The sequence below is a fragment of the Phoenix dactylifera genome, chromosome 2, assembly GCF_051530095.1.
Source record: "Phoenix dactylifera cultivar Ajwa chromosome 2, Ajwa_hap1_PhDact_Kaust_v1.1, whole genome shotgun sequence".
Lineage (NCBI taxonomy): Eukaryota > Viridiplantae > Streptophyta > Magnoliopsida > Arecales > Arecaceae > Phoenix > Phoenix dactylifera.
The window spans coordinates 37,350,184-37,371,021 of NC_143191.1; the positions used below are offsets into that span (position 1 = coordinate 37,350,184).

The 20,838-nt window shown below is 38.6% G+C and overlaps 1 protein-coding gene across 2 annotated transcripts; it reads left to right on the plus strand.

The window, feature by feature from the left end:
• The first annotated feature begins 1,071 nt into the window (after positions 1 to 1,071).
• On the plus strand, positions 1,072 to 20,683 carry LOC103701441 (serine/threonine-protein kinase STY13). 2 transcript variants are annotated; one of them, XR_015975441.2, is made up of 4 exons: positions 1,072 to 1,321; positions 1,767 to 2,757; positions 19,942 to 20,374; positions 20,519 to 20,683. XR_015975441.2 is itself a non-coding variant. In XM_008783485.6 (3 exons), the coding sequence occupies exons 2-3, from the start codon at positions 1,850 to 1,852 to the stop codon at positions 20,279 to 20,281; spliced, it is 1,248 nt and encodes a 415-aa protein (XP_008781707.1). In that variant the 5' UTR covers positions 1,072 to 1,321; positions 1,767 to 1,849; the 3' UTR covers positions 20,282 to 20,493. The 2 variants fall into 2 exon arrangements, 1 of the variants encoding a protein (XP_008781707.1); XM_008783485.6 differs by lacking the exon at positions 20,519 to 20,683 and having other exon boundaries at positions 19,942 to 20,493.
• The last annotated feature ends 155 nt before the right edge of the window (positions 20,684 to 20,838 follow it).

Consider the following 20,838-nt stretch of genomic DNA (forward strand, 5'->3'; position numbering starts at 1 on the left):
TTTAGGGGCGTCCTTAGCAAATGGGGGGGTGTAGAGAGTATTTAATTTTTTTTTAATTTTTGGGGGGTGTCCTGAGCAATAGGGGGGGGGGGGGTGTATATAGAACCACCCCACGCCCAGCCTTGTTTGTCTCGACGAGATTACCAAACTGCCCCTCCACCAACAACGGTCGCTCTTACCGTCCATTTCCGATGCGGTCACCTCCCGTAACTTACCTAAGAGAAAGATCCTCCTCTTATAATTTTTTTTTAATAGGATGGATGATTCATACGGTTCTAATATAAATACATTCAATAAAATCGAAAAATAACAAGCCCCAGAGCGCTATAAATAACTCTCCTTCTCCAACGCACATGGTGCCTCTAGAATAACTGACCATATACAAAGTTATCCAGTCCGCGACCGACTAGTCTTTCTAAACATATATTTGGTCCAAAAGGTCACACCGCTACTGATCATAGCTTGAATGTCTCGAAGCAAAGAATGGCACCCTCCACCACTGTTGGTGTCACTCAGAATTCATTTAATTATTGTGGCCGAGTTACTTTCAAGTATGACTAAGTTAGTCCGCTATAGTTGTTGAGCATGATCTAGTCCGGCATATATCGTCCTCAGCTTCTCTCCAAAAATTTAAATGTTGCATTAATTAATTCTTTGTTTGAAGAAAAAAAAAATTTTATGTACGCCCTACCCGCCATGATTATCTTGAGTGCAGCCCACCGGGAGGTGAGCGGATCTGGGCCGACGCGCTCGGATGGCGGTCAGACGGACAACCTTCCCACAGCGTACCAGCTGGAGCAAACTGGTGGAAGTCTGGCAAAATTGTAAATTCAGTATAGGATAGGGGCAAAATAGAAGGGAACACTTCGAGAATATAGGGCCCTCACGTTTTTCTCGTGCTCTATCGCGATTTATCGAGCGATACAAATCGCGAGAAAAGGAACATTCGTAGCCGCTTAAAAAAACGTGGCCGCGGACCCCTCGGTCCAAGGACGGGAGTAATTAAATAAGAATAAAAGTAAACAAGGAATTAAATTAGGCTAAAAACAGACGGAAATTATAATTATAAATGAGGGAGAGGGTTAATTAAGGAGGCTCAAAGACGCCGGTGGGAACGGCAAGCAGCAACGACTAAACTCTTCCTCCGCTTACTCCTCCTCGTCTCTCCCGTCTCCAAAAGAGGGGAAGAAGGAGTTCTCCTAATCCCTCGCCGAGCCCCATTCGTCCCTTCTTTACCCGCCGATTTCCGCCCTGGGCGACGAGATCCCGCTCCGGGTCCCTTGCCCCTCGCGTCGCGTCGAAGGAATCCCTCCCGATCGAGGTACGTATAGCTGGAACCGATGGTTCTTGGGCTCCGATCGGAGAATTTGTTCGCCTCTAGGGCTTCTTGGCTCGTTTCTTGGTTTAATCGCTGCTGTTCTTCTCCTTCTTGTGTTCTTAATCTGCTATCTTAGCTGCGGGGTTGGTTGTGCGTATGGTAACGTTTTATCTGAGATTCTTGCTCTCGGATTGACCGTTCTGGGGGGTTCTTTTAGGGGTTTCGGTTTGCGAATAATAAATTGGGTGCGTTTCGGGTGATTTGAATCGCTAATTGAGGGAAGGGATGGGGTAGTAGAGATTAATTCTTAGGGTTTTATCTATGGTGAGGTAGATGTATGGATGACCAGAGGGGGAAAAAAAATAAAGAAGTTGGAATTTTTGATGTCTTTAGAAGGAACATTGACTGCTGATCGGAACTGATGTGATTCTCTGTTCTTGTGGCTAAGCTCTGAGGCTGGCGGGAGTTCAGATGCCACAGAGTGCGCGAGGTTTGGAGCCGTGAGCATCTGAAAGTTCAGCTGGATCAGAGATGGTGGAAGGCCCGAAATTTACTGGACTCATGGGCGGCGGCGGTGGAAACGACAACGGGAACAACTTCTATGACATGGCATACTACCGAAAGCTCGGGGAGGGCTCCAACATGTCCATAGAAAGTGGAAATAGCCTACAGACTACCAATGGTGGAGGGTCCATTGCGATGTCAGTGGACAACAGCAGTGTGGGGTCGAGTGACTCCCATACTGGCATCCTTAACCATCCTGGACTTCGTCCCATGCCCTCCGCTAATTATTCTGTGAATCACAGCAGACACCCTGGAAAGGTGTCTCATGCGCTCAATGAGGATGCACTGGCCAAGGCATTGATGGACCCCCATTCCCCGACGGAGACACTCAAGGATTATGATGAGTGGACCATCGATCTGGGGAAGCTCAACATGGGAATGCCCTTTGCGCAGGGGGCCTTTGGAAAACTTTACAAGGGCACCTACAATGGAGAAGATGTTGCCATTAAGCTGCTAGAAAGGCCAGAGAATGACCCAGAAAGAGAGAGGTTGATGGAGCAGCAGTTTGTGCAGGAGGTCATGATGCTGGCAAACCTGAGGCATCCAAATGTGGTTAGGTTTATAGGCGCATGCAGGAAGCCGATGGTTTGGTGCATCGTGACTGAGTATGCAAGGGGTGGCTCAGTTCGGCAGTTCCTGATGAAGAGGCAGAACAGATCGGTGCCACTGAGGCTGGCTGTCAAACAAGCACTGGATGTTGCCAGGGGAATGGCCTATGTGCATGGACTGGGCTTTATTCACAGGGATCTCAAGTCAGACAACCTTCTCATTTTTGCAGACAAATCCATCAAGATTGCTGACTTTGGAGTGGCTCGGATTGAGGTGCAAACTGAGGGAATGACTCCAGAGACTGGAACTTACCGCTGGATGGCTCCGTAAGTAAATAACTTTTGTCCTCGTTGTTCTTTGTCAAAGGAATCCCTTAAGATGCTTATATCCTAGAAATGGTCTACTTTTGTTGTCAACCATTTATTTGAACTTGCCATGATTTATCTAGAACTTGTTTCTGCGGAATTACATTGTAAAATCAACTTTTTGTTGCATGCATGACTAAATGTGGCGAGATTTCATTTATTGTAAAATGTTTGAATTAACTATGCTCTATACATGATATGCGTTCTCTCACTTTTGGTTTTTGTCTATTTAAATATTTATGACCGTGATAATCTTCTCTAATTCTGGAAAGCACTGGGATTTTGTAATGCAATGAAGATTAGATTCTGTTTTATTTTTGCCAATGTCATTATCGATTTTTGCTTACCATTACAATCTTCTCTTTCTATCACCACTATCCATGCCATAGCTTTTTATTTTCTACCTTTAGTACCATTAATTCAAATCTTTGATGATACTGCCATTCTGGCACTTGTTTCAATCACGTACTTGATAGGAGAAATTCTGTTATGTTGTGTTACACCATTACTCTATAAGAACATTTTCTGAGTGTGTAGGTTATGCTAGGTTTGCTCAGGGGTTATAGACTTATTAGCAGGCATTTAATAATAAGCATGTGTATAAACGTAAACCTTTGATTTGGTTGGGTTTGAAATTCTCCAGGCTGAGATGTATATGCTATTAGTAATCTTGCAACAAATCTTTGATGGTCATATCTGATGTTTCTTTGATTAGATGATTAACAGGTTAATGTTCATGCAGACATTTTGGTTCTCAGCTAATAACTTGCCACTTAGTCATTCTAGTTCGGATAGAGCTAAGCCTTGCAAGCTAGCCATGATATCTGTGTCAGGACTGCAACTTTTGGGATGTGGACAAATAACCATTGGAGTTATTGATCAAAGAATTCATTTTAGAAACATTGCCTGGTTTTCCTATGTTCTTTAACCTTTGTTTTGTTTTGATGATTCTTGGACCTAGTACCGACTTCTTGATATGCATGCATCATGCAAATCTTGTATGGGCAACTTTCAGTACAATACTAGCTTGAGTTTCACTTTCATCTAGCAAACCAGGTCGGCCCAACATATGAAATGTCTACATAAATTAATCTAACTGATGTTGATGACACTAGGTTGACAAACCTTGTTCTTGAGCTTCTATGATCAACTACCACGGACAATGGATTTGTTAGTCCAAGAAGTTGATAATACTGCACAAAGACTTCTAGATATACCTCTTTTTCCGTGCCCCATCTCATTTGTGTATAAGTAGCTATAGAATGTTTATCTGAACATCAATCTTTCAAAAATGTTTTAGGTCCTAATCTCATCCATAGCAACCAGTTGAAATTTGTTATGAACTTCTAATGTAGAGTCAGAGGCTTTCTCTCCCAGTACAAGATATTCTCTTTTTTTTTGCATTTATATTTTAGGTGATTATTTCTCTTTTTCCAACTTAATGTCATATATGTTTGTGCAAAAGGTCTAACGGGCCTATGACTTTCAGGATTCAAGATGGTTTAATAGATGTTTCTGGTTGTTATGCATAAAATTTTGTAATATTCAAAATAAGTAATATAGTACCTAATAGACATAATTTTAGCAAATCCCACTAAATTATAACATGCATTTGGTAAGTTATCCAATGTTGTAGAATGTCCATCTTCATCCATCATTTCCTTTTCATGTAATAACATCCTCCTACCATCATTAACCTAAATTGAATTACATTACTAAATATATTTAATTCACATTTCCCAATGTCAATTGATATAAATTGATAGTTACTATTAGTGAATTAGGTTTTAGAAGTTGATTTTATGTACATGGACTAAATGTGTTGTGTCTATTTTTGCGGAGTAAACATAGTTTGGTATTTTCCCCTTTTTCGTTATTAGGATTGGTAATGGGTTAGATTGGATTAAGGTTTGGCCAATCTCTACCATGAAGGCATAACTGGCTTGATTCAAACTCGACTTAACCCGCCAATAAGCTACACATTTGTGATCAAACCAATTTTGCTGGTTACTCAACTCAGATAAGGAGTTGATGAGAGGGGAAAGGATGAAGAGAGGAGGTGAACAAACAGCGGTGGGCTACAACATTTTGACAAGCAACAAGCTTCGTCAAGGTGGCAATACAGCGGAGTTGTGCGATGGTGGGGTGCCATGAAGGTGATGGAAGTATAATTATCTAGTAGAGGGTAAAGGTGTGGGAGGCAAGAAAGGTGAGCAAAGAAGGACAAGGAAAAGAGGATAGGAGAGTAAAGAAGGCATATGAGAAGAAACTTGCTCCTAGTGTTGCTTAGTGGTTGACTTGGCACACTTAGCTTTCTATATATTCTACTTGTGTTAATATGGACTATAAAATTTAGGCAAGCTAGGGACTTGTAATGTGTTGTTAGTGCATCCACTAAGAAAAGAAAAAGGAGGGTTTTTAAGTAAAACACTAAGAAAAGTGAAAGGAGGGTTTTAAAGTAAAACACTACCTATCCAGCACATAATATAATTGTTGTTGCTCAAAATAGAAATAGTTCAGTCTACTTGGTCAATGATTTAGCTATTGTTTTCTAATGGTTTTCTTGGATCAATGTGTGATATTTTGCTTGGTTTTTTGCCGACAAGAAATGGGTATACCATAGGGGCATGTACCCCTGTGTAGTATCACTCAATGTTTATCTGTATTATTTTGTGCTAAAGCATGTTCCTCTAGGCCATAAGGGCACAAACCAATATTGGCATGCATGGACCCATTTTGTTTGCCAAGAGCCTTAGCAAGTGGTTGGGAATATGACTTGACGCTGCTTGACATAGCACGATACATGCCGTGCCAACCTATAACTGGCATAGACATGGCATGCCGGTTCTTTAATCCTTGCCAGTATATACCACAAAGTATGCTATGTTACTTGGATATGTCGGTTTAGCTTAAGTACTTGTGCTTGGTGGTTAGACATCAAGATTGACATGATTTCGAACATGGGGTGATTTAGGTAAAACCTAAAGTAGATCTATCATGCCCAAACTGAGCGCGTAATAGGCACCGCATGCCTGCAAGGCAGACCCCACAAACATGCAATGCTATCGGACAACAAATCTAATCATTTCATAATATCCATACTAGAATAACTTCAATCCTCGAGAGCTGATATAATAACATCCCATAAATCCTTTTCTTCAACATATAACCCGGGATGACAAGAGTCAAAAACTTCAAAATAGTATTAACATAATCCAGCTAAAAGTCTTCAGATCTAAGCTAAACTACCAACATACCAGATAACAAAGAAAACTGAAACAACAAAAATTTACAAAATGCTCACAAACTAACTAGCGTGCTTCCTACAGTCCTGCAAGTAATCATAGTTTAGAATTTGAAACAAAGAGAGAAAAAAAGAATGGGCTACACCTGCCCAGTAAGCAAGAAAACACTTCAGAGTAGGTCAAAGCATGTTAACACTTAACAAATCAAATAAAACAACAGATCATTGGCCGGTAAAATCTCGTACTTGTTAACTATCAAAGAATAATATTTCTATTTCTTTGCAAAAGCATACTTTTCACCAAATGATACTAATTCTAACATTTGGGTATGTCCACGTCACCAAGTGACATGGATCGGTAAACAAATAATCGATGACAAATACCAAATAATGGGCCCTCAGATAACCAGTATTCTAATCACCGGTGATATGGTGTTGAAACAGTTTTGCAGATTACAAGTCGACAGAACCAACATATAATCTCCGTTGGTGGGGCTAGAGCAGATCATAGCCATGTTGAACATATAATCGTGAAAATAATTTTCTTAAGTTATCCGGTCAGATTTCAAAATTCATATTCAAATACATAATTAATTCTTATATCATTTTCAGAGATAAAACACAACATGCTCGACCATTTAATCAAACAAATTAGAATTATAAAATTACTTAATCAAGCAATATAGACTATAATTTTTCCAAATTTTTTGAGAAATCACACTATGAAGGGTTAAGTCACTTACCTTGTAGATATCGAAGATCCAGATAATCTAATCAAGTCACACGGATGCTTTGTGACCTAACAATCCAAGCCACGCACACGTGTCTACTCAGCGGTGCGCTAATATTTCAAAATAACTTATAAAATTTTTGAAGATCTTAATTTCTAATTTACTACCATTATAATAGGGGAAACGGGTTACTAACCTTACCCTCTTTCTTGTCACAGGACAGGAGTGGGAGGTGGCACGGTGAAGCCCCTTTGGGGCTAGCTCAGAGAGCGAGCGAGAGAGAGAGAGAGAGAGAGGGTGCGTGAGAACGAGAGAGGTTGTGCGGCAGCGAGAGAACACGAGAAAGTGAGCGGTGGAGGGAGAGCGGGAGAAATAGAGAGCGTGTGGGAGGGAACGAGAGAACAGAGCACGTTAAAAGGACAAGTGCCCCTCCTTCTACCCCTTATTTCTCCTGGTGCCATGGATATGCATGATAAAGACATGCGCCCCCCTCTTCCCTCTTTGTGTTATCCACGCACCGCCTAAGGTGGTTCTGCGTGGGAAGGTCCTGGGCCCTGGTTTAGTGGGTCCGGGCTCAAGTATTACAAGATCTGACTTCCCATTCACTCATAGGACCAAGCAACTGGCGCTTTTTTTTTGTTTTTTTTTTTTGGGGGGGGGGGGGGGGGGCACAACTCTTCTCTTCTCAAGAACCCGAACATTCCTTATTAGTGCATGGACAACTATCTCTCTCGTGAAGGTTTAGGTTCAGCATCAATGGAAAAATAGAGGTCTTAATGATGTATCTTCTCAGACCAAGATCCATGAGATTCCCCTTTCATTTTGGTATGATGGATGGATTGCACTAGGCGAGTTTTTTTTTCCTTATTGCTTTCTCAGAGTTTGGAGAAATCAGCAGACTCGACAAGAGGAAATTTTTAGGCATCAAAATGAGTATTTGCTTAGACATGCACTTAGGACCCACTGCATGAGTGTGATTCCATGTAACTGTTAGATGATATGTATCATATTGGCTAAATAAGGGCATGGTACAATGACCTATATTGTTGTGCAATATGCACATGGCTTCTTATTTGTCCTTGCTGATTGGCACAAACTGGTACCAGCTAATTATGACATTATTTTCTCAAATTGTCTTCTGGCCCACGGTTGGCATAGATGGTATGGTATCATATTGTTATACGCTAGCGCATGGAAGTAAAAAAAGAAGGGCATGGTACAATGACCTATATTGTTGTGCAATATGCACATGGCTTCTTATTTGTCCTTGCTGATTGGCACAAACTGGTACCAGCTAATTATGACATTATTTTCTCAAATTGTCTTCTGGCCCACGGTTGGCATAGATGGTATGGTATCATATTGTTATACGCTAGCGCATGGAAGTAAAAAAAGAACATAAAATATGTAAAAGAAGTAAGAAGATATGAAACAAGTTCCTTGTTGCTTGGTTACATAATTTTGTGATCTGCACTGGGTTCATTCTGGTTCTTTTTGATTGACAAAAATTGGTATCAACCAATTCCAACCATAATTGCCATTAGGGGAAACCAGTGCTGGACAAATGCAAGAAAGGGGAAATAATGGCTAAGAAAATATCTTAATGCTGGAAACAAGAATCGTGATCATAAAGAAGGCAAAATTATTATGCAAAACATATGCAAAAATAATAAAAACCATGGAAAAACCATTTGGTAAAGTAGTTTTAAATGAATTTCCACTGATTTCTCAAATTGGGATCATTTTGATAAATAGCTAGAAATTCATTCATGGATATTGATCAAAACTCCAATCTTGCATATTTTTGTTTTCCTCAAAACAAATAAATCAGTGATTTATCACAATGGATTTATCAAAATATCAAGGAATATCTTTGACTTAGATTTATCCTTTTCTTTATAGCTTATCCATTGGGAACCCAATTGTAGAAGTTTCTTTTCTTTCCAAACTCAGGTTTTTGGGCAAGTTTCCCAAAAGAATTGCATTGGTTTCCTGATTCGGTTTCCTCGGAAAGTACTTCTTGAGTGAGAATTTGCCTTGTAACTACAATTGGAATCCCTGTAGTTTGATTTGGTCTCTTGGCATGCGATTGTCACGCACCATATGATATCTTATTGTTATGTAGTGGCACATGGGAGGCAATAAATGAAGAAATTAGAGGGAGCATGCAAAACAAGTTCAAAGGAATCTACAACAAATTGCTTGCTGTTGTTTAGCTGGATAGTATGGTGACTTACACCGATAAAAGACTATTGGTCAAGGTTCACCGTACCGGTACCGGACCCCGTACTGATGCCATACTAGATAGGCGTACTGAGTGTCGGTATAGTACGGTATGCGGTACGCTAGGCATACCGACACTGCCGTACCGGTATTGGTACCCACCGATACCGATACAGTATGTCCGGTACCGACCGGTACAGCATACCATACTCTTGGTTAAGTGCTTGTTATCTCTTAGAGCTTTAACTCTGGCACTTGCAGTGAAAATTATAACTTTCCCAATCAAGATTAGACAATATCTATGGATATTTTTTAACTCTACTTGCTTGAGATGCATTGGCAAAAAGTGAATGCCCATGAATGTCTTGGAGCAACCCTATAATTTTGTCCTTTAATAAACTTGTTTTGTAAGGATAACATTTAATGCCAATTTTCTACCTCCCTTAAGATATCTTCATCGAATTCTATCCCCTGTAGTCTATCTTTTTTATCTCAACGTATTTTGATGCGCCCCTTCATCCAACATGCATTTCTTTGATTCTCCTATTCACTACTGGTGTATGGTAGATCTTTTTTTGGTTGCTGGGTTGATATAATTTGGTTCTTTATACACGCCAAGCTAACAGCCTATTTTGTCCCGGATCGTGTTCTCATACATGGTTTAATTCAGTCTTGTAACTTTTTTGAGTCTCACACTCATCTTGAATCATATAGTAGAACCAAATTCTTGAGGATAAATGCTACGCCATATGTTTGCACTAAATTAATTTTCTTGCTACCAAGGTTTTAAAAACCGATATCAGGCATGCTACCAATTGCTAGCCAGATTGGTATGGTACCATAATGGGATGGCTAGAAATCAATTTTTTTTATTGTTTTTTCTTTTTATTAACTTTTTGGGTTTTTATGCATGATGAGATGTTTAGGCTAGCTTGTTTTGTACTTTTAATATTTAAAGGATGTTTTTAAAGGCTATATGATAATTGAATGTCGATTTTGGTGCGGGCACTTAGTTATCAATCAACTAAAACATTTGAGTGAAGAATGGCAAATACAATGTAGTATTGAAAAATAATAATAATAACTCACGTCCATGGAAGAATCTGTCCAGGAAGAAACTGTTCGTTGTAGCCCAAGGTTGTATTTGACTATCATGGAACGACTTGGCTATGGCAGCATGTTTCGAATACTTCTTATTTTTCTTGATGTAGTCATCTGTCGGAGGCTGTTTAGCTGTTGGGTCTGGGTAGGCTACTAGATCAATATCATAAATGGTGGGACCTAACAAGTATTCTTTCTTTTCCTGTTTTGAAATGTACTAAATAGGGATTTGATCTCTCCAACCTCTAGTTGATCGGGTCCTACGTGGTGTGGAGCTGTCCTTGGATGTACTGAACCCTCTACACCTCATAATGTGAAGATCCAAATTGTTTATGATGCCACATAGATCCTCATACTCCCACTATGCCCACTTTGAGGCCTAGAAGACCTCTTGCATCTTAGCAACCTCCATATCATATGGATTATATTGCTCAATCTTATTGTCATCATCATCTCTATCATTGTAATCATTGGCCTTGGTTGTCTTTGCATTCTGTTGAGCCTGCTTGTATCTGGTCAGCCTCCATCGCCTCATCTCACCTCCCCAGGCACTTGCTATACTTTTGCACGTCACTATAGCTGCCTGCCAAATGTTGCTTCAACTTGATGACCCTGTCTCCTTTATTGTCCATGCCACAACAACTGCATACCGATGGTGTTTTCTAAGTCCATCGTTCCATGACACCACCTAATGTGGGGCTCTTTCTATCCCTTCTTACTAGAAGCCCTTGGCCAACGTAAAAGTTTGTGCTCCCTACATATCATCAACTCAGATCAAGAATCACGAATAACATTTTTTGATTCATAGTTCATGTTGTTAGAGTTTTATCATATTATTCACGTTTATCTTTTCATCTAAAAATTTATAAAAGTTATGCTATTTTTATTTATGAACAAAATGTAAGATATTTAGTTTAGAATTATTCTCAAACACATGTTCCATATTTTAACAATTAAATCATTTTTATACATTCTTTAGTAATTTTCCTTAAAAATAAGTTGAAAATAAAAAATTATATGTTAATCAATAAAATACAAGATGGCAATTTTAGAAATCTTGTTAATTATCCATGTTCCATGTTTATTACATTTGAATATCATTTTTCAAACTATTTTTTTATAATCTAAAAGTAAGAAAAAATACATCAATTACCGAATGTATGATAATAAAATTTAAAAATTGCATTTATACTTAAGGACATTTGCTGATAATTTTGTAGATATTAAAGGAATTTTTGTTTTTTTTAATTATTTTCTTGATTAAAAGATTAGGCAAAATATTATTAATAATTTAAATTAGATATTCTAGTCATGAAAATTGTTACATGTGCGCACTATGAATGCTAGCATGCTACATTTTCAGACAAAATTCCCATATGATCTATCTTTTGTTAACATTTTGATACAAATATATATTTCCTAAAAATTAAGATATTGGTTGAAAAAGCAAAAGTCACCACCCTAGATATATCCAAAATTTTGAATAAGAAAAATTCGGTATGGGTTTTCATCTTTTCTTATTTTTGCCAATTTCAGCCAAAAAAAAGGAGATTGGAAGGCCTCACCCAAATGGAGTGCACTCCCCTGCTGCAGTGCTAACTCTCCCTTCCTAGTGTGAGGGAAAAAGACCCTTTCCTTTTCCCCTTTTTCCTCCCCTTCTCTCTCTCTCCCCTCCTCTCTTACTCTCTCTCACTTTATGGTGTCGGAAGGGCCTCACGAGATGCTTAAAGGCATCTCTAAACCCAATTACGCCCCCCCTTAAAGGAATAGGACAACCTCGTACAGAAAATACTAACATTGTATAAGTCAGTACCAATCATTTCATCCTGGTCAAATTGAGATCTGTACCGGCAGGTACCAACCTATCCTGGATGGGGCGCCCCATTTGGGGCTGGTTTCAGCAACCCAACTCTTGTCTTAGTGTCGAAATCCCAACAAAATGGAGTACTACCGCTAGCACCATCCCTTTCCACTTGCTCGATGCTAATAGATAAAGATGATAAAGGTGCCTCATTAGGGCTTATATTAACTTATCTAATGGAAATTCTAAATGACAAACCATAAAACCGCAATTTCCAGAATTATAATTGAAAACCATTATGACTTGTGATGCACTTCTCTGATGCTATGTTGATCGTGCTATAATTGCAATAGAAGTGCAATTTATATTAAATATTTTTTTGTAAGCGGTGCAATTGGGAATGGATTTCAATTTAACCCTTTAGCTTCTGATTTGTGTGTTCAAGATATAGACAGTTCCTTTTATCCAACTATCTCATATTTCCTCTTCCAAAAGTCTGAAAAATTTTAGATTGTTTCTTCCTGGTTGTCACGCCTCGAACCCTGGGCATAACAGACACTGCATACTTGTAGTGCAAACTATACAAGCATACAAGGCTACCGATCAAATCATTATAACATCAGAACAATAATAATTCTTCGATCCTTGGAAATTGCTTTAATCAGGATCTAATCAAATCATTCTAAAAATCAATTATCCCAAGGTAACATAAGTCAAAATATTCTAACTAATTATTATTCTTGAAATCAAATAAAATATTCAAACTAAACTGAATTAATCTAAACTAAACTGAGCTAGAAATTCAAATTATCACAAATATTCTTCGGAAGATCTAGCGCACTCCCCCAAGTTTCGAGTAATCATGATTCAGGATCTGAAAAATAAAAAAAAAAGAATAATGAGCTACACCAGCCCAGTAAGTAATATAATACATCAAAGTGGGATCTAAGCATGCCAAACAAATAAATAATCAAATACTTTGATACTGACTGGGTCTAAATCAAATCTCGAATAATACATATTTCTTTTCAAAATTTATTTTTCGTAAACTGATAAAGATCCAACATCAGGCTATGGCCATGTAACACAGTGGCATAGCTCAGATAGCAGATACAAGGTGCACAAAGTGACAAATAACAGATACCGCTATTCTAATCACTGATGGCTTGATGTCAAAACCAGTTTCTCCAGATTATAAGTCGACAGAACCAACGTATAATCCCCATTAACGGAGTTAGATTATAGCCATGCTGAGAATACATAGATAAAACAAATTTCGTAAATTATCCAGTCATAGTTTCCGAAATTCATCTTATAAGAATATTAAAATACTATCATATTTTAAAATAATTATGACAGTAATAATAGCATGCTTGACCTGTCTAATCAAACATAAATAGAGATCATAATCAAATTAATTAAACTAATTATAATTTTTTAAAAGTTATTAAGAAGCTATACTTTGAAGCGTTAAGTTACCTCTTGTTGCTTCAAAATCCCACTTAGTTAGACGGATCAAATTCACCTATTTTGGTATCATTAAATAATGATTAATTTTATCATTGTCTTAGAAGCTAAGCAAAGTTAGAAATTAAGGTACTATTGAGGATGTAGCTTCATACCCAAATCAGGGTGGAGGAAGGGCAAGGTTGGTCAGGTGGCAGCGCCCAACTATCCGGATCGGTCCGAACAAAGTGAACTCAATTGGGTAAAAAATCATACATGATTTAAGTGACTCAATGAAGATTAATGGTGAACGAATTCCAGAGGGACTCAGCAAGGACCGAGATAATGGGTCGGCATGCCGCCCGGATACTGAGGTGGTTCAAGGCCTCCACTCTAGGGTCAACTTGGATCTAAGCAAAGGGAAACAAAACTCTAAACTAAGATCCCCGAGTCTTGCTTAGAGAGAAAGAGGAAAAAGAAAGAGAAACAAGAAAGAGAAATAGGAGAGAGAGAAGAGGACAAGTCTTCTCTTGCTTTTTTCCCTTCTTTCTGGGCAAATTAGGGGAAGAGAGGGGTGAGAGTGCGGCTGTGTTTGTGGTGGTCCAGCAAGGTGGCAGTAGGTGACGGTTGCGGGCAGCGAAGAGCGGCTGACAATGGTGGACAATCGGTGATAGTAATCAGCTGACGAGAAAACAAGGAAACCAGAGCTTCTTCCTCGTTTTTGGCCGTTGGCCTTTCACCGGCGGCCATGGCTCCGATGGGACGAGTCAATGGGAGGTCGGGGGAATTGACCAAAGGTTCGGCATCAAGAGTCAGCAGCATCGGTGGCTGGAAAAAAGGAATAGAGGGGCCGAAAAAACAAGAAAAGTGGACTCGAACAATTTCCGACCAATTTATCGACAATCTATCTGGCAAAGGATCCTATCCTAGAGGAAATGAAAGAGGAAGAAGAATCGAGGCTTACCTTGGGCTCCAGTGAGCTCTTCGACTCTGATTTCCAACGAGCACAATGTTAGGGACCGGCAAAATAGAAGGACGAAAGAGGAGGAAAGCGGGAGAACGAGGGGCACTACTCGACGGTGAAGGATCGTGAGGGGGAGGGGAGGCCTTAATATAGAATGAAGGCTAGGATTTTCTAGCCTCCGACGGAGTCCAAGTAGGAGGACTCTTCCTCCTCCATCCAAGATCGAGCAGGGGTCTGCCTTGCTTGAGTGCAAAATGGGTCTTTTGGCATCGGGCCAGGCCAACAAGCCGGCCCAATGAGGCTAGGTGTCACACTAGTTGCATGGACTTAAACTACAGTGATCAAGATAGGTCTCCCAGTAGACCATTTGGAACTTCTTGGTTTCATGCTATGACCTTCTCTTGTTGAAAGTTGCTGGTACTAATTGCTAGAGGGTTGACATTTGAGAAGACACGAAGAATTTGTGTTGTTTGTTCTATCTTAAATGTATAAGAATTGTTCCCATAAAGATTTAGCAAAAATGTTTATGAGTTTTAAGATGCCATGAAGGAAACTTTATAAATATGTTTTGCATCTCTATGGGAATATTTGTTAATCAATAAATATTTTATATACATAGCCTAATGTCTTCTTAGAGCATATGAAACATATAATTAAAACAATGGCAGCTAATAATTAGTTTATGCATTTCATGTAAACAACAAGCTTTATCCCATGTAAGCTTCCTGTTCCCTACTTTGTTGTTTCTCTAGTTTTCCATCCTAACAATACTCATGGAGTATCCTATCTCTTGGATGCTATCTTCTTGCATTGTTACATATGTCCGCTTAAATTTTCTTTAGACATTACATTGTGCTCATGAAAAAGAAATTGAAGTTGATATTGATAATTGTTATAGATGCTTGCACTGAACTTTAATAACATCTGAATTTTGCAACCAAATGTTCTAAATCGTCATTGCTACATGACAATGATCATAAATGGTCTTTCAGTAATGCAGCAGAGTTGAATCCTGAACCAATCTAGCGAGCATTTGATGGTCCAATCAAACTGTTCGAGAGAGAGGTCTGGAAGTAGTTATCTGCCAATATGGTGATCGTTTCCTGATCATTAAGATCTTAAGAAAGACCATACCAGAGAGCTTTACTTGCTGCTTCATTGCTAGCGCTCGGTCCACTGATCTTGATATTGCTAATTATTCTTGTTCCCTAATTTTAAACCTAGGGCCTCACAAAAAAGATTTTCTTAGTTACAGCCTTACAGGACAATCTTCTTGGGAGGGGTTTATGTGATGTGAAGTGTGGAATATGTCATTTCTATTTTAGATGTGACATAAATGAACTAACCTACTATGCATGCAATTCATGATTAAAATATTACACTAATGGAGCTTCACAACCACCTATACAAAAGGTTTCCTTTTTGGCTACTGATTGGCTTTATAAAGTCAAGTAATCCTATACATTTAATGATCCTTCATATTTCACATTTCAAAGTTCCAGATCAATCCCTATCATCCAGCCTTCTCTTAGGGAATGCGATCACTCATCTGCTCATTTTGAGATATTCTACTAAAGATATTAGCTCATTATGGTTGAAGCTTGTTTTCCTTGATATTGATCATTCTTACTCATGTTTGTGTACTTAAATATTTCAGAGAATTGAGAGCACCTAGATTTTAATGGAAACTAGGTATGCCAAGTGAAATTCCAGTGGAAACAGGAAGAAAAATGGGACCCCTACTTAAGTTGCTAAATATTACTGAGTGATTATTTTTCACTATATTGAATCTATTATACAGCAATTTTGGAGATATGCGATGTCATGCCTGATAGATTTAGAGTTCAAAGGATGAAATTGATATGTATTTGTAGGGTTTTAGGCCAAAGATACACTTCATGTTCATGGTGACCTGATTTTTATTAGATGGAAATAACACTTGCAGTCTTGTATAGTTTAGAATTTTGAGCAATGAAAAGAATCTAAGTATACATGAACTATCAAAAATGAGAATGTTGAGATGGATATAGGTATAAATGTAGGATTTGCGCTAATAGAGGACAAAGTTATGGAGAAGTAGATGAGATCATATAGGCATGTGCCTATAAAATTTGAGGCCCTACTAAGGAGATATGTTTAAGTCTGCATTGAGGTCTAGAAAGAGGAAGGAAAGACGAAAACTAGAAGAAAAAGTTGTGGGAAAAGATATGAATAATCTTATAGTAACACTAGAAACTGTATTAATGTAAATAGTTAGTAAAATAAGGAATCCTTGTTTGTGAGAGAGGGAGGAGGACCCACCCACACTGAATAATCCTTGTCTGGGATGCACCGAAGCCCCAAACCTCTCGTTGCTAAGCTGAGAGGTATGACATCTGGGGCAAGCCCTAGTTCATGTAAAACAAGGATTCTTAAGATGCCAATTTCAGATAATTGGGACAAGGCCATATGGTGTTGGTTATTTTGATGGGAACAGTTTCCCTCTCTAATTGGAACGTGGCTTAATATGTATAAGAGAGCACAAATACAACAGTATTTCAGGTATTCTGCATCTATTATTTATGGATGGTTTACGATGTAATGATCTGTGGACTGAATGAAGATATTTGAGATGTCTTGCCTTTTTCTCAAGCCCAAAGAGGCTTGAGGTTGTATATAAGTTAAAACACAGTGAAGACAGTTGCACAGACCCTTGAATCAGCCTAGTCGTTTGATTGCATATCTCTATGCTTCTGCTGTCTTAGGAATTTGTGTAGACAAAGCAATATCATTCCATCAATAGCAATAATTTTATGGGAAAGAAAGAGTTAATAGCTAGGCAAAGGGCTGTGTTTGATTGAAATCATTAAATATTTAAATATTTTCATAAAATATTTCTTCAATAAACAAGTCATTTTTTGCAAGGTTTGAAAGCATATTCATTTATAGTAAAAACCTTGGACATGAGATTTTTTTATTCCTAGTCCTGAAGAAGTAGAAGATAAATGTGCTTGCACACATTCAATGCAAACTCAGTGGATCTAATACTCATGGCAGCCTGAACTGCCTGCAAGAAAGGGTCTGCCATTGGGTCTCAGAAGAATATGAATATCTACTTAGGAAGCTGTGGAACTTGGAGTATCATAGAGAAAAGAGTGTAGATACATAACTGACATTGATCATTTTTGTTAAGAGACTTAGACATTAATCATTTTTGTTAAGAGACTTAGAAAGTTGTATCCTTGTGGAATGAGTCAAAGGTAGCCATGAAATGAATTTGGATAGGATGCTTGGATTCAGCTAGAGTATTAATGATTCTTCTTTCAATTATATGGGCCCCAAGGGAGCCAACTGGTTGAGTTGGTAAATGCACTGGGCGTTGGATCCTAGTGATATGGGTTGGACCCAATCTCATCCCGATTTCCAACTGGGCTTGGGCTTCCTTGTGTCCTAGTCTCCATCCAAAAGAAAAACAATAAAAAAAGTGCAGGCTCCTGTCCTACTAAATGGGGGAATGTTGCTTGGGTAGCCTTTCGTTGTCTATGTTGTGGGGAGTGCAAAGAAAAAGAATGGTCTTTGTAAAAGGAATTTGCAGCTGATATCTTAAACAAAAGTCAAAATTCATTTTCATGGTGGAATTGTGGCCCAGGATGTCCATAGCTTTCAAATATTTTCCCATGATGTTTTTATTGAAGGGAAGGTTCTAGTCCTTGTATTAGGGAGATTGCTTTCGAGCCCTTTGCATACATTTCTTTATGCTTTAATCTGTAAAATGAGAGCTTTCATCCTGTTTGTTTCCTTCTTTGGTCTAACATATCTATACATCAATGTCCTTCTATAATACATTTGGATCTGCACATGAGAATACTCTGCATGTACCACTTCGAGGAAGCTGTGTGGCATAACTGCTTTAATTTTGTAACAGTTCAATGCTATTAAATGCAAATAAGATTTTGCTAGCTTGCAAAAGAGCAATTGGAAAAGACTTTCTATTCTTATGCACGAGTTCTTTAATTAGAAAGTTCTTGTCAAAGACGCTGCCCGGTTCATGATAATTAGATTCATCATCAAATGCCACAAATCTCATATTACTCCCTCTCAGGAAACCTACCAGATCATATTATTTGTCAGATTTAGCATCACATGCAGTGTAAGATTTATCTCTTCTTCACTGTTCCTGTGCGTTCTTTAATTATTTAGACTGTGTGATTGTTAGATTCAGCTCAGATGTGGCAGAATTGCTGCCTTGCCTACTCATCACTATCCCTGCAAACTTTGCTTATTTCCGGAAAGTGCTTATCCTCTTGTTTGTGTATAGTTCCATTCTGTGTCTTTACATGGTTTGCTTTTTGTTGCTTAAAAATCATTAGCAGTGAATTGGTTCCAGAGGAATCTTTATTGATTGATTACTGAACACCTGTCCTACTGATCAACACGAAATAACTTTAAGAGCTTTTCTTCTGGCATGTTCATGTTCAGTATCGATCATAGTGACATTAGCAAGGCAAATTCTAAAGAAGTGACTCTTTATATTCTCTCTATATGTCTATGAAAGTCAGTCTCGATTTGAATTAACTATAGGACAAAAATTGCATGTATAGCTGGTAGTTTAAAATTATTTTTGCATGTTTTGAAGTCTTGTTTATTTTGGGGTTGTGCGCAGGGTTTATTTTTGCATATTTTTGCTGACATATTTTCTTAACAAATAGTCCATAAATGACTGATGGTTTGTAAAATTGAAGCAATCATCTTGAAGATGTGTGTTTTTAACTTCTCATTGCAGATGGTATGTTATGCACAAACTTGATATACCAATTTTTGTAGACCTTGTTTGTAAATTCGGTCCAAACATTCGAAGAAATGGGATGCAACATAAAGCGTAATAAGCCTTGCAGCATTTATTTAATTCACAAGGTCTTGAGGTTGTGGATTATTGGATCTGTATAATGGTCTTGCGAGAAATTTAGTTCTTCTTGTTCCATTTTACTGTCTGATTTTCTTGTATCGAGCTATTGTTAAATAATAATGCAGTTTCTGCATGCTTGTTATGAGATAGCACTACTAGAAGGATTTTATGATACATTTGATTGTAGCTGATTTGCTTGAATATCTTCCTCTTTGTAGTCTTGCAAAACGAACATTCCTGGGTGCTTTCCTTCTTTGCTGCTGCATTGTGACCTGGTTTCTCTCCCACCCCACCTGAATATATAGGCATTAATCCATTTGGTAATGCAATCAGATTTATACAACTCTTAAAGAATGGGCAATTAGCTGTGTGATTGTTCAATAGTGTACCTTGTATTTCAACCCTGGTACTGAATAATGTGGCTTGGCATTAAGCATATCGCATGTTGCAATTTGTAGGACATGATTTTATTGAAAAAAGGGTTTTCTGATGCAGAGATGCATCCGTGGCTTAAGGCACATTTAGCATATGTAGTTTATTGACTTGCTGGGGCAATTTAACTGGTCCTTGAAAAGAAAATCATTTCTAATGATTGCCCAGTACTAGCTTAATTGTATTCTCTATTTTTCTGTCTGCTAATATTATTGGCACGCTGTTTGTCCAAGTAATAGTTCCTTTTCTTCCGATTTCTATACTTCCATTTACTGCCTAATTGGACTGCTTGTGAGGGCTTCTCCACTTGTTCCGCAGGGAAATGATCCAGCACAGACCTTACAATCAAAAAGTTGATGTCTATAGCTTTGGTATCGTCCTGTGGGAGCTTATAACTGGTATGCTTCCCTTCCAGAACATGACAGCTGTTCAGGCAGCATTTGCTGTTGTCAACAAGGGTGTGCGTCCAATCATACCGCAAGATTGCCTCCCTGCACTCGCTGAGATAATGACCCGCTGCTGGGATGCAAACCCTGACGTACGCCCCACTTTTGCTGAGGTTGTCAGAATGCTGGAGAGTGCTGAGATGGAGATTGTCAACTCTGTCCGCAAGGCCCGCTTCCGTTGCTGCATTTCCCAGCCGATGACCATGGACTGAAGCCGGATGGATGTTGAGAGGCAGAGAAGGCGAGGCAGCCTCAGTGTATTTAGCATATTAAATGACTGATCGCGGAAGTAGGAAATTTGTTGTGTATGTGGGTTTTAGTTGTTTTACCTTTACAAAAGGTTACCCTTTATATTTACTTCAGTTTCTTTCTTGTTGGATGCTCTGTTGTATTAAGTTCCATAGTTTATTTCGTCTTGGTTAAACCTGGGTGCTCCCATCTTCTTACAGGCACACACGGAAGAAAGATTCGTTTGATTGGTACGGCTGCATAATATTGCCCGCTTGTCATGTGCGAACTCTGTTGGCATCCCCGCATGACATGCCTAACACCCTTTTAATCTTCTTGCAATTATAAATGTGACATGAAGGAGAGCAGTTTATGAAGTTGTAGGTCAACCAAGTTGAGCAGACTAAGATTAATCATCAGGAATTGGTGCCTGTTACTTCTTCTGAGACTTGAATGAATAACATGTGATTGCCTACTGTGGGATGGCATACTGGAATTTCTAGCTGTCTTGGGAGGTTATTGCCAAGAAAAGAGACAACCT

Excerpts from the sequence above, each read along its gene's own strand:
- LOC103701441 (XM_008783485.6), top strand. The coding sequence starts at position 1,850 with ATGGTGGAAGGCCCGAAATTTACTGGACTCATGGGCGGCGGCGGTGGA. Across the intron at positions 2,758-19,941 it reads ACTTACCGCTGGATGGCTCC|GGAAATGATCCAGCACAGAC; the intron begins GTAAGTAAATAA and ends CTTGTTCCGCAG.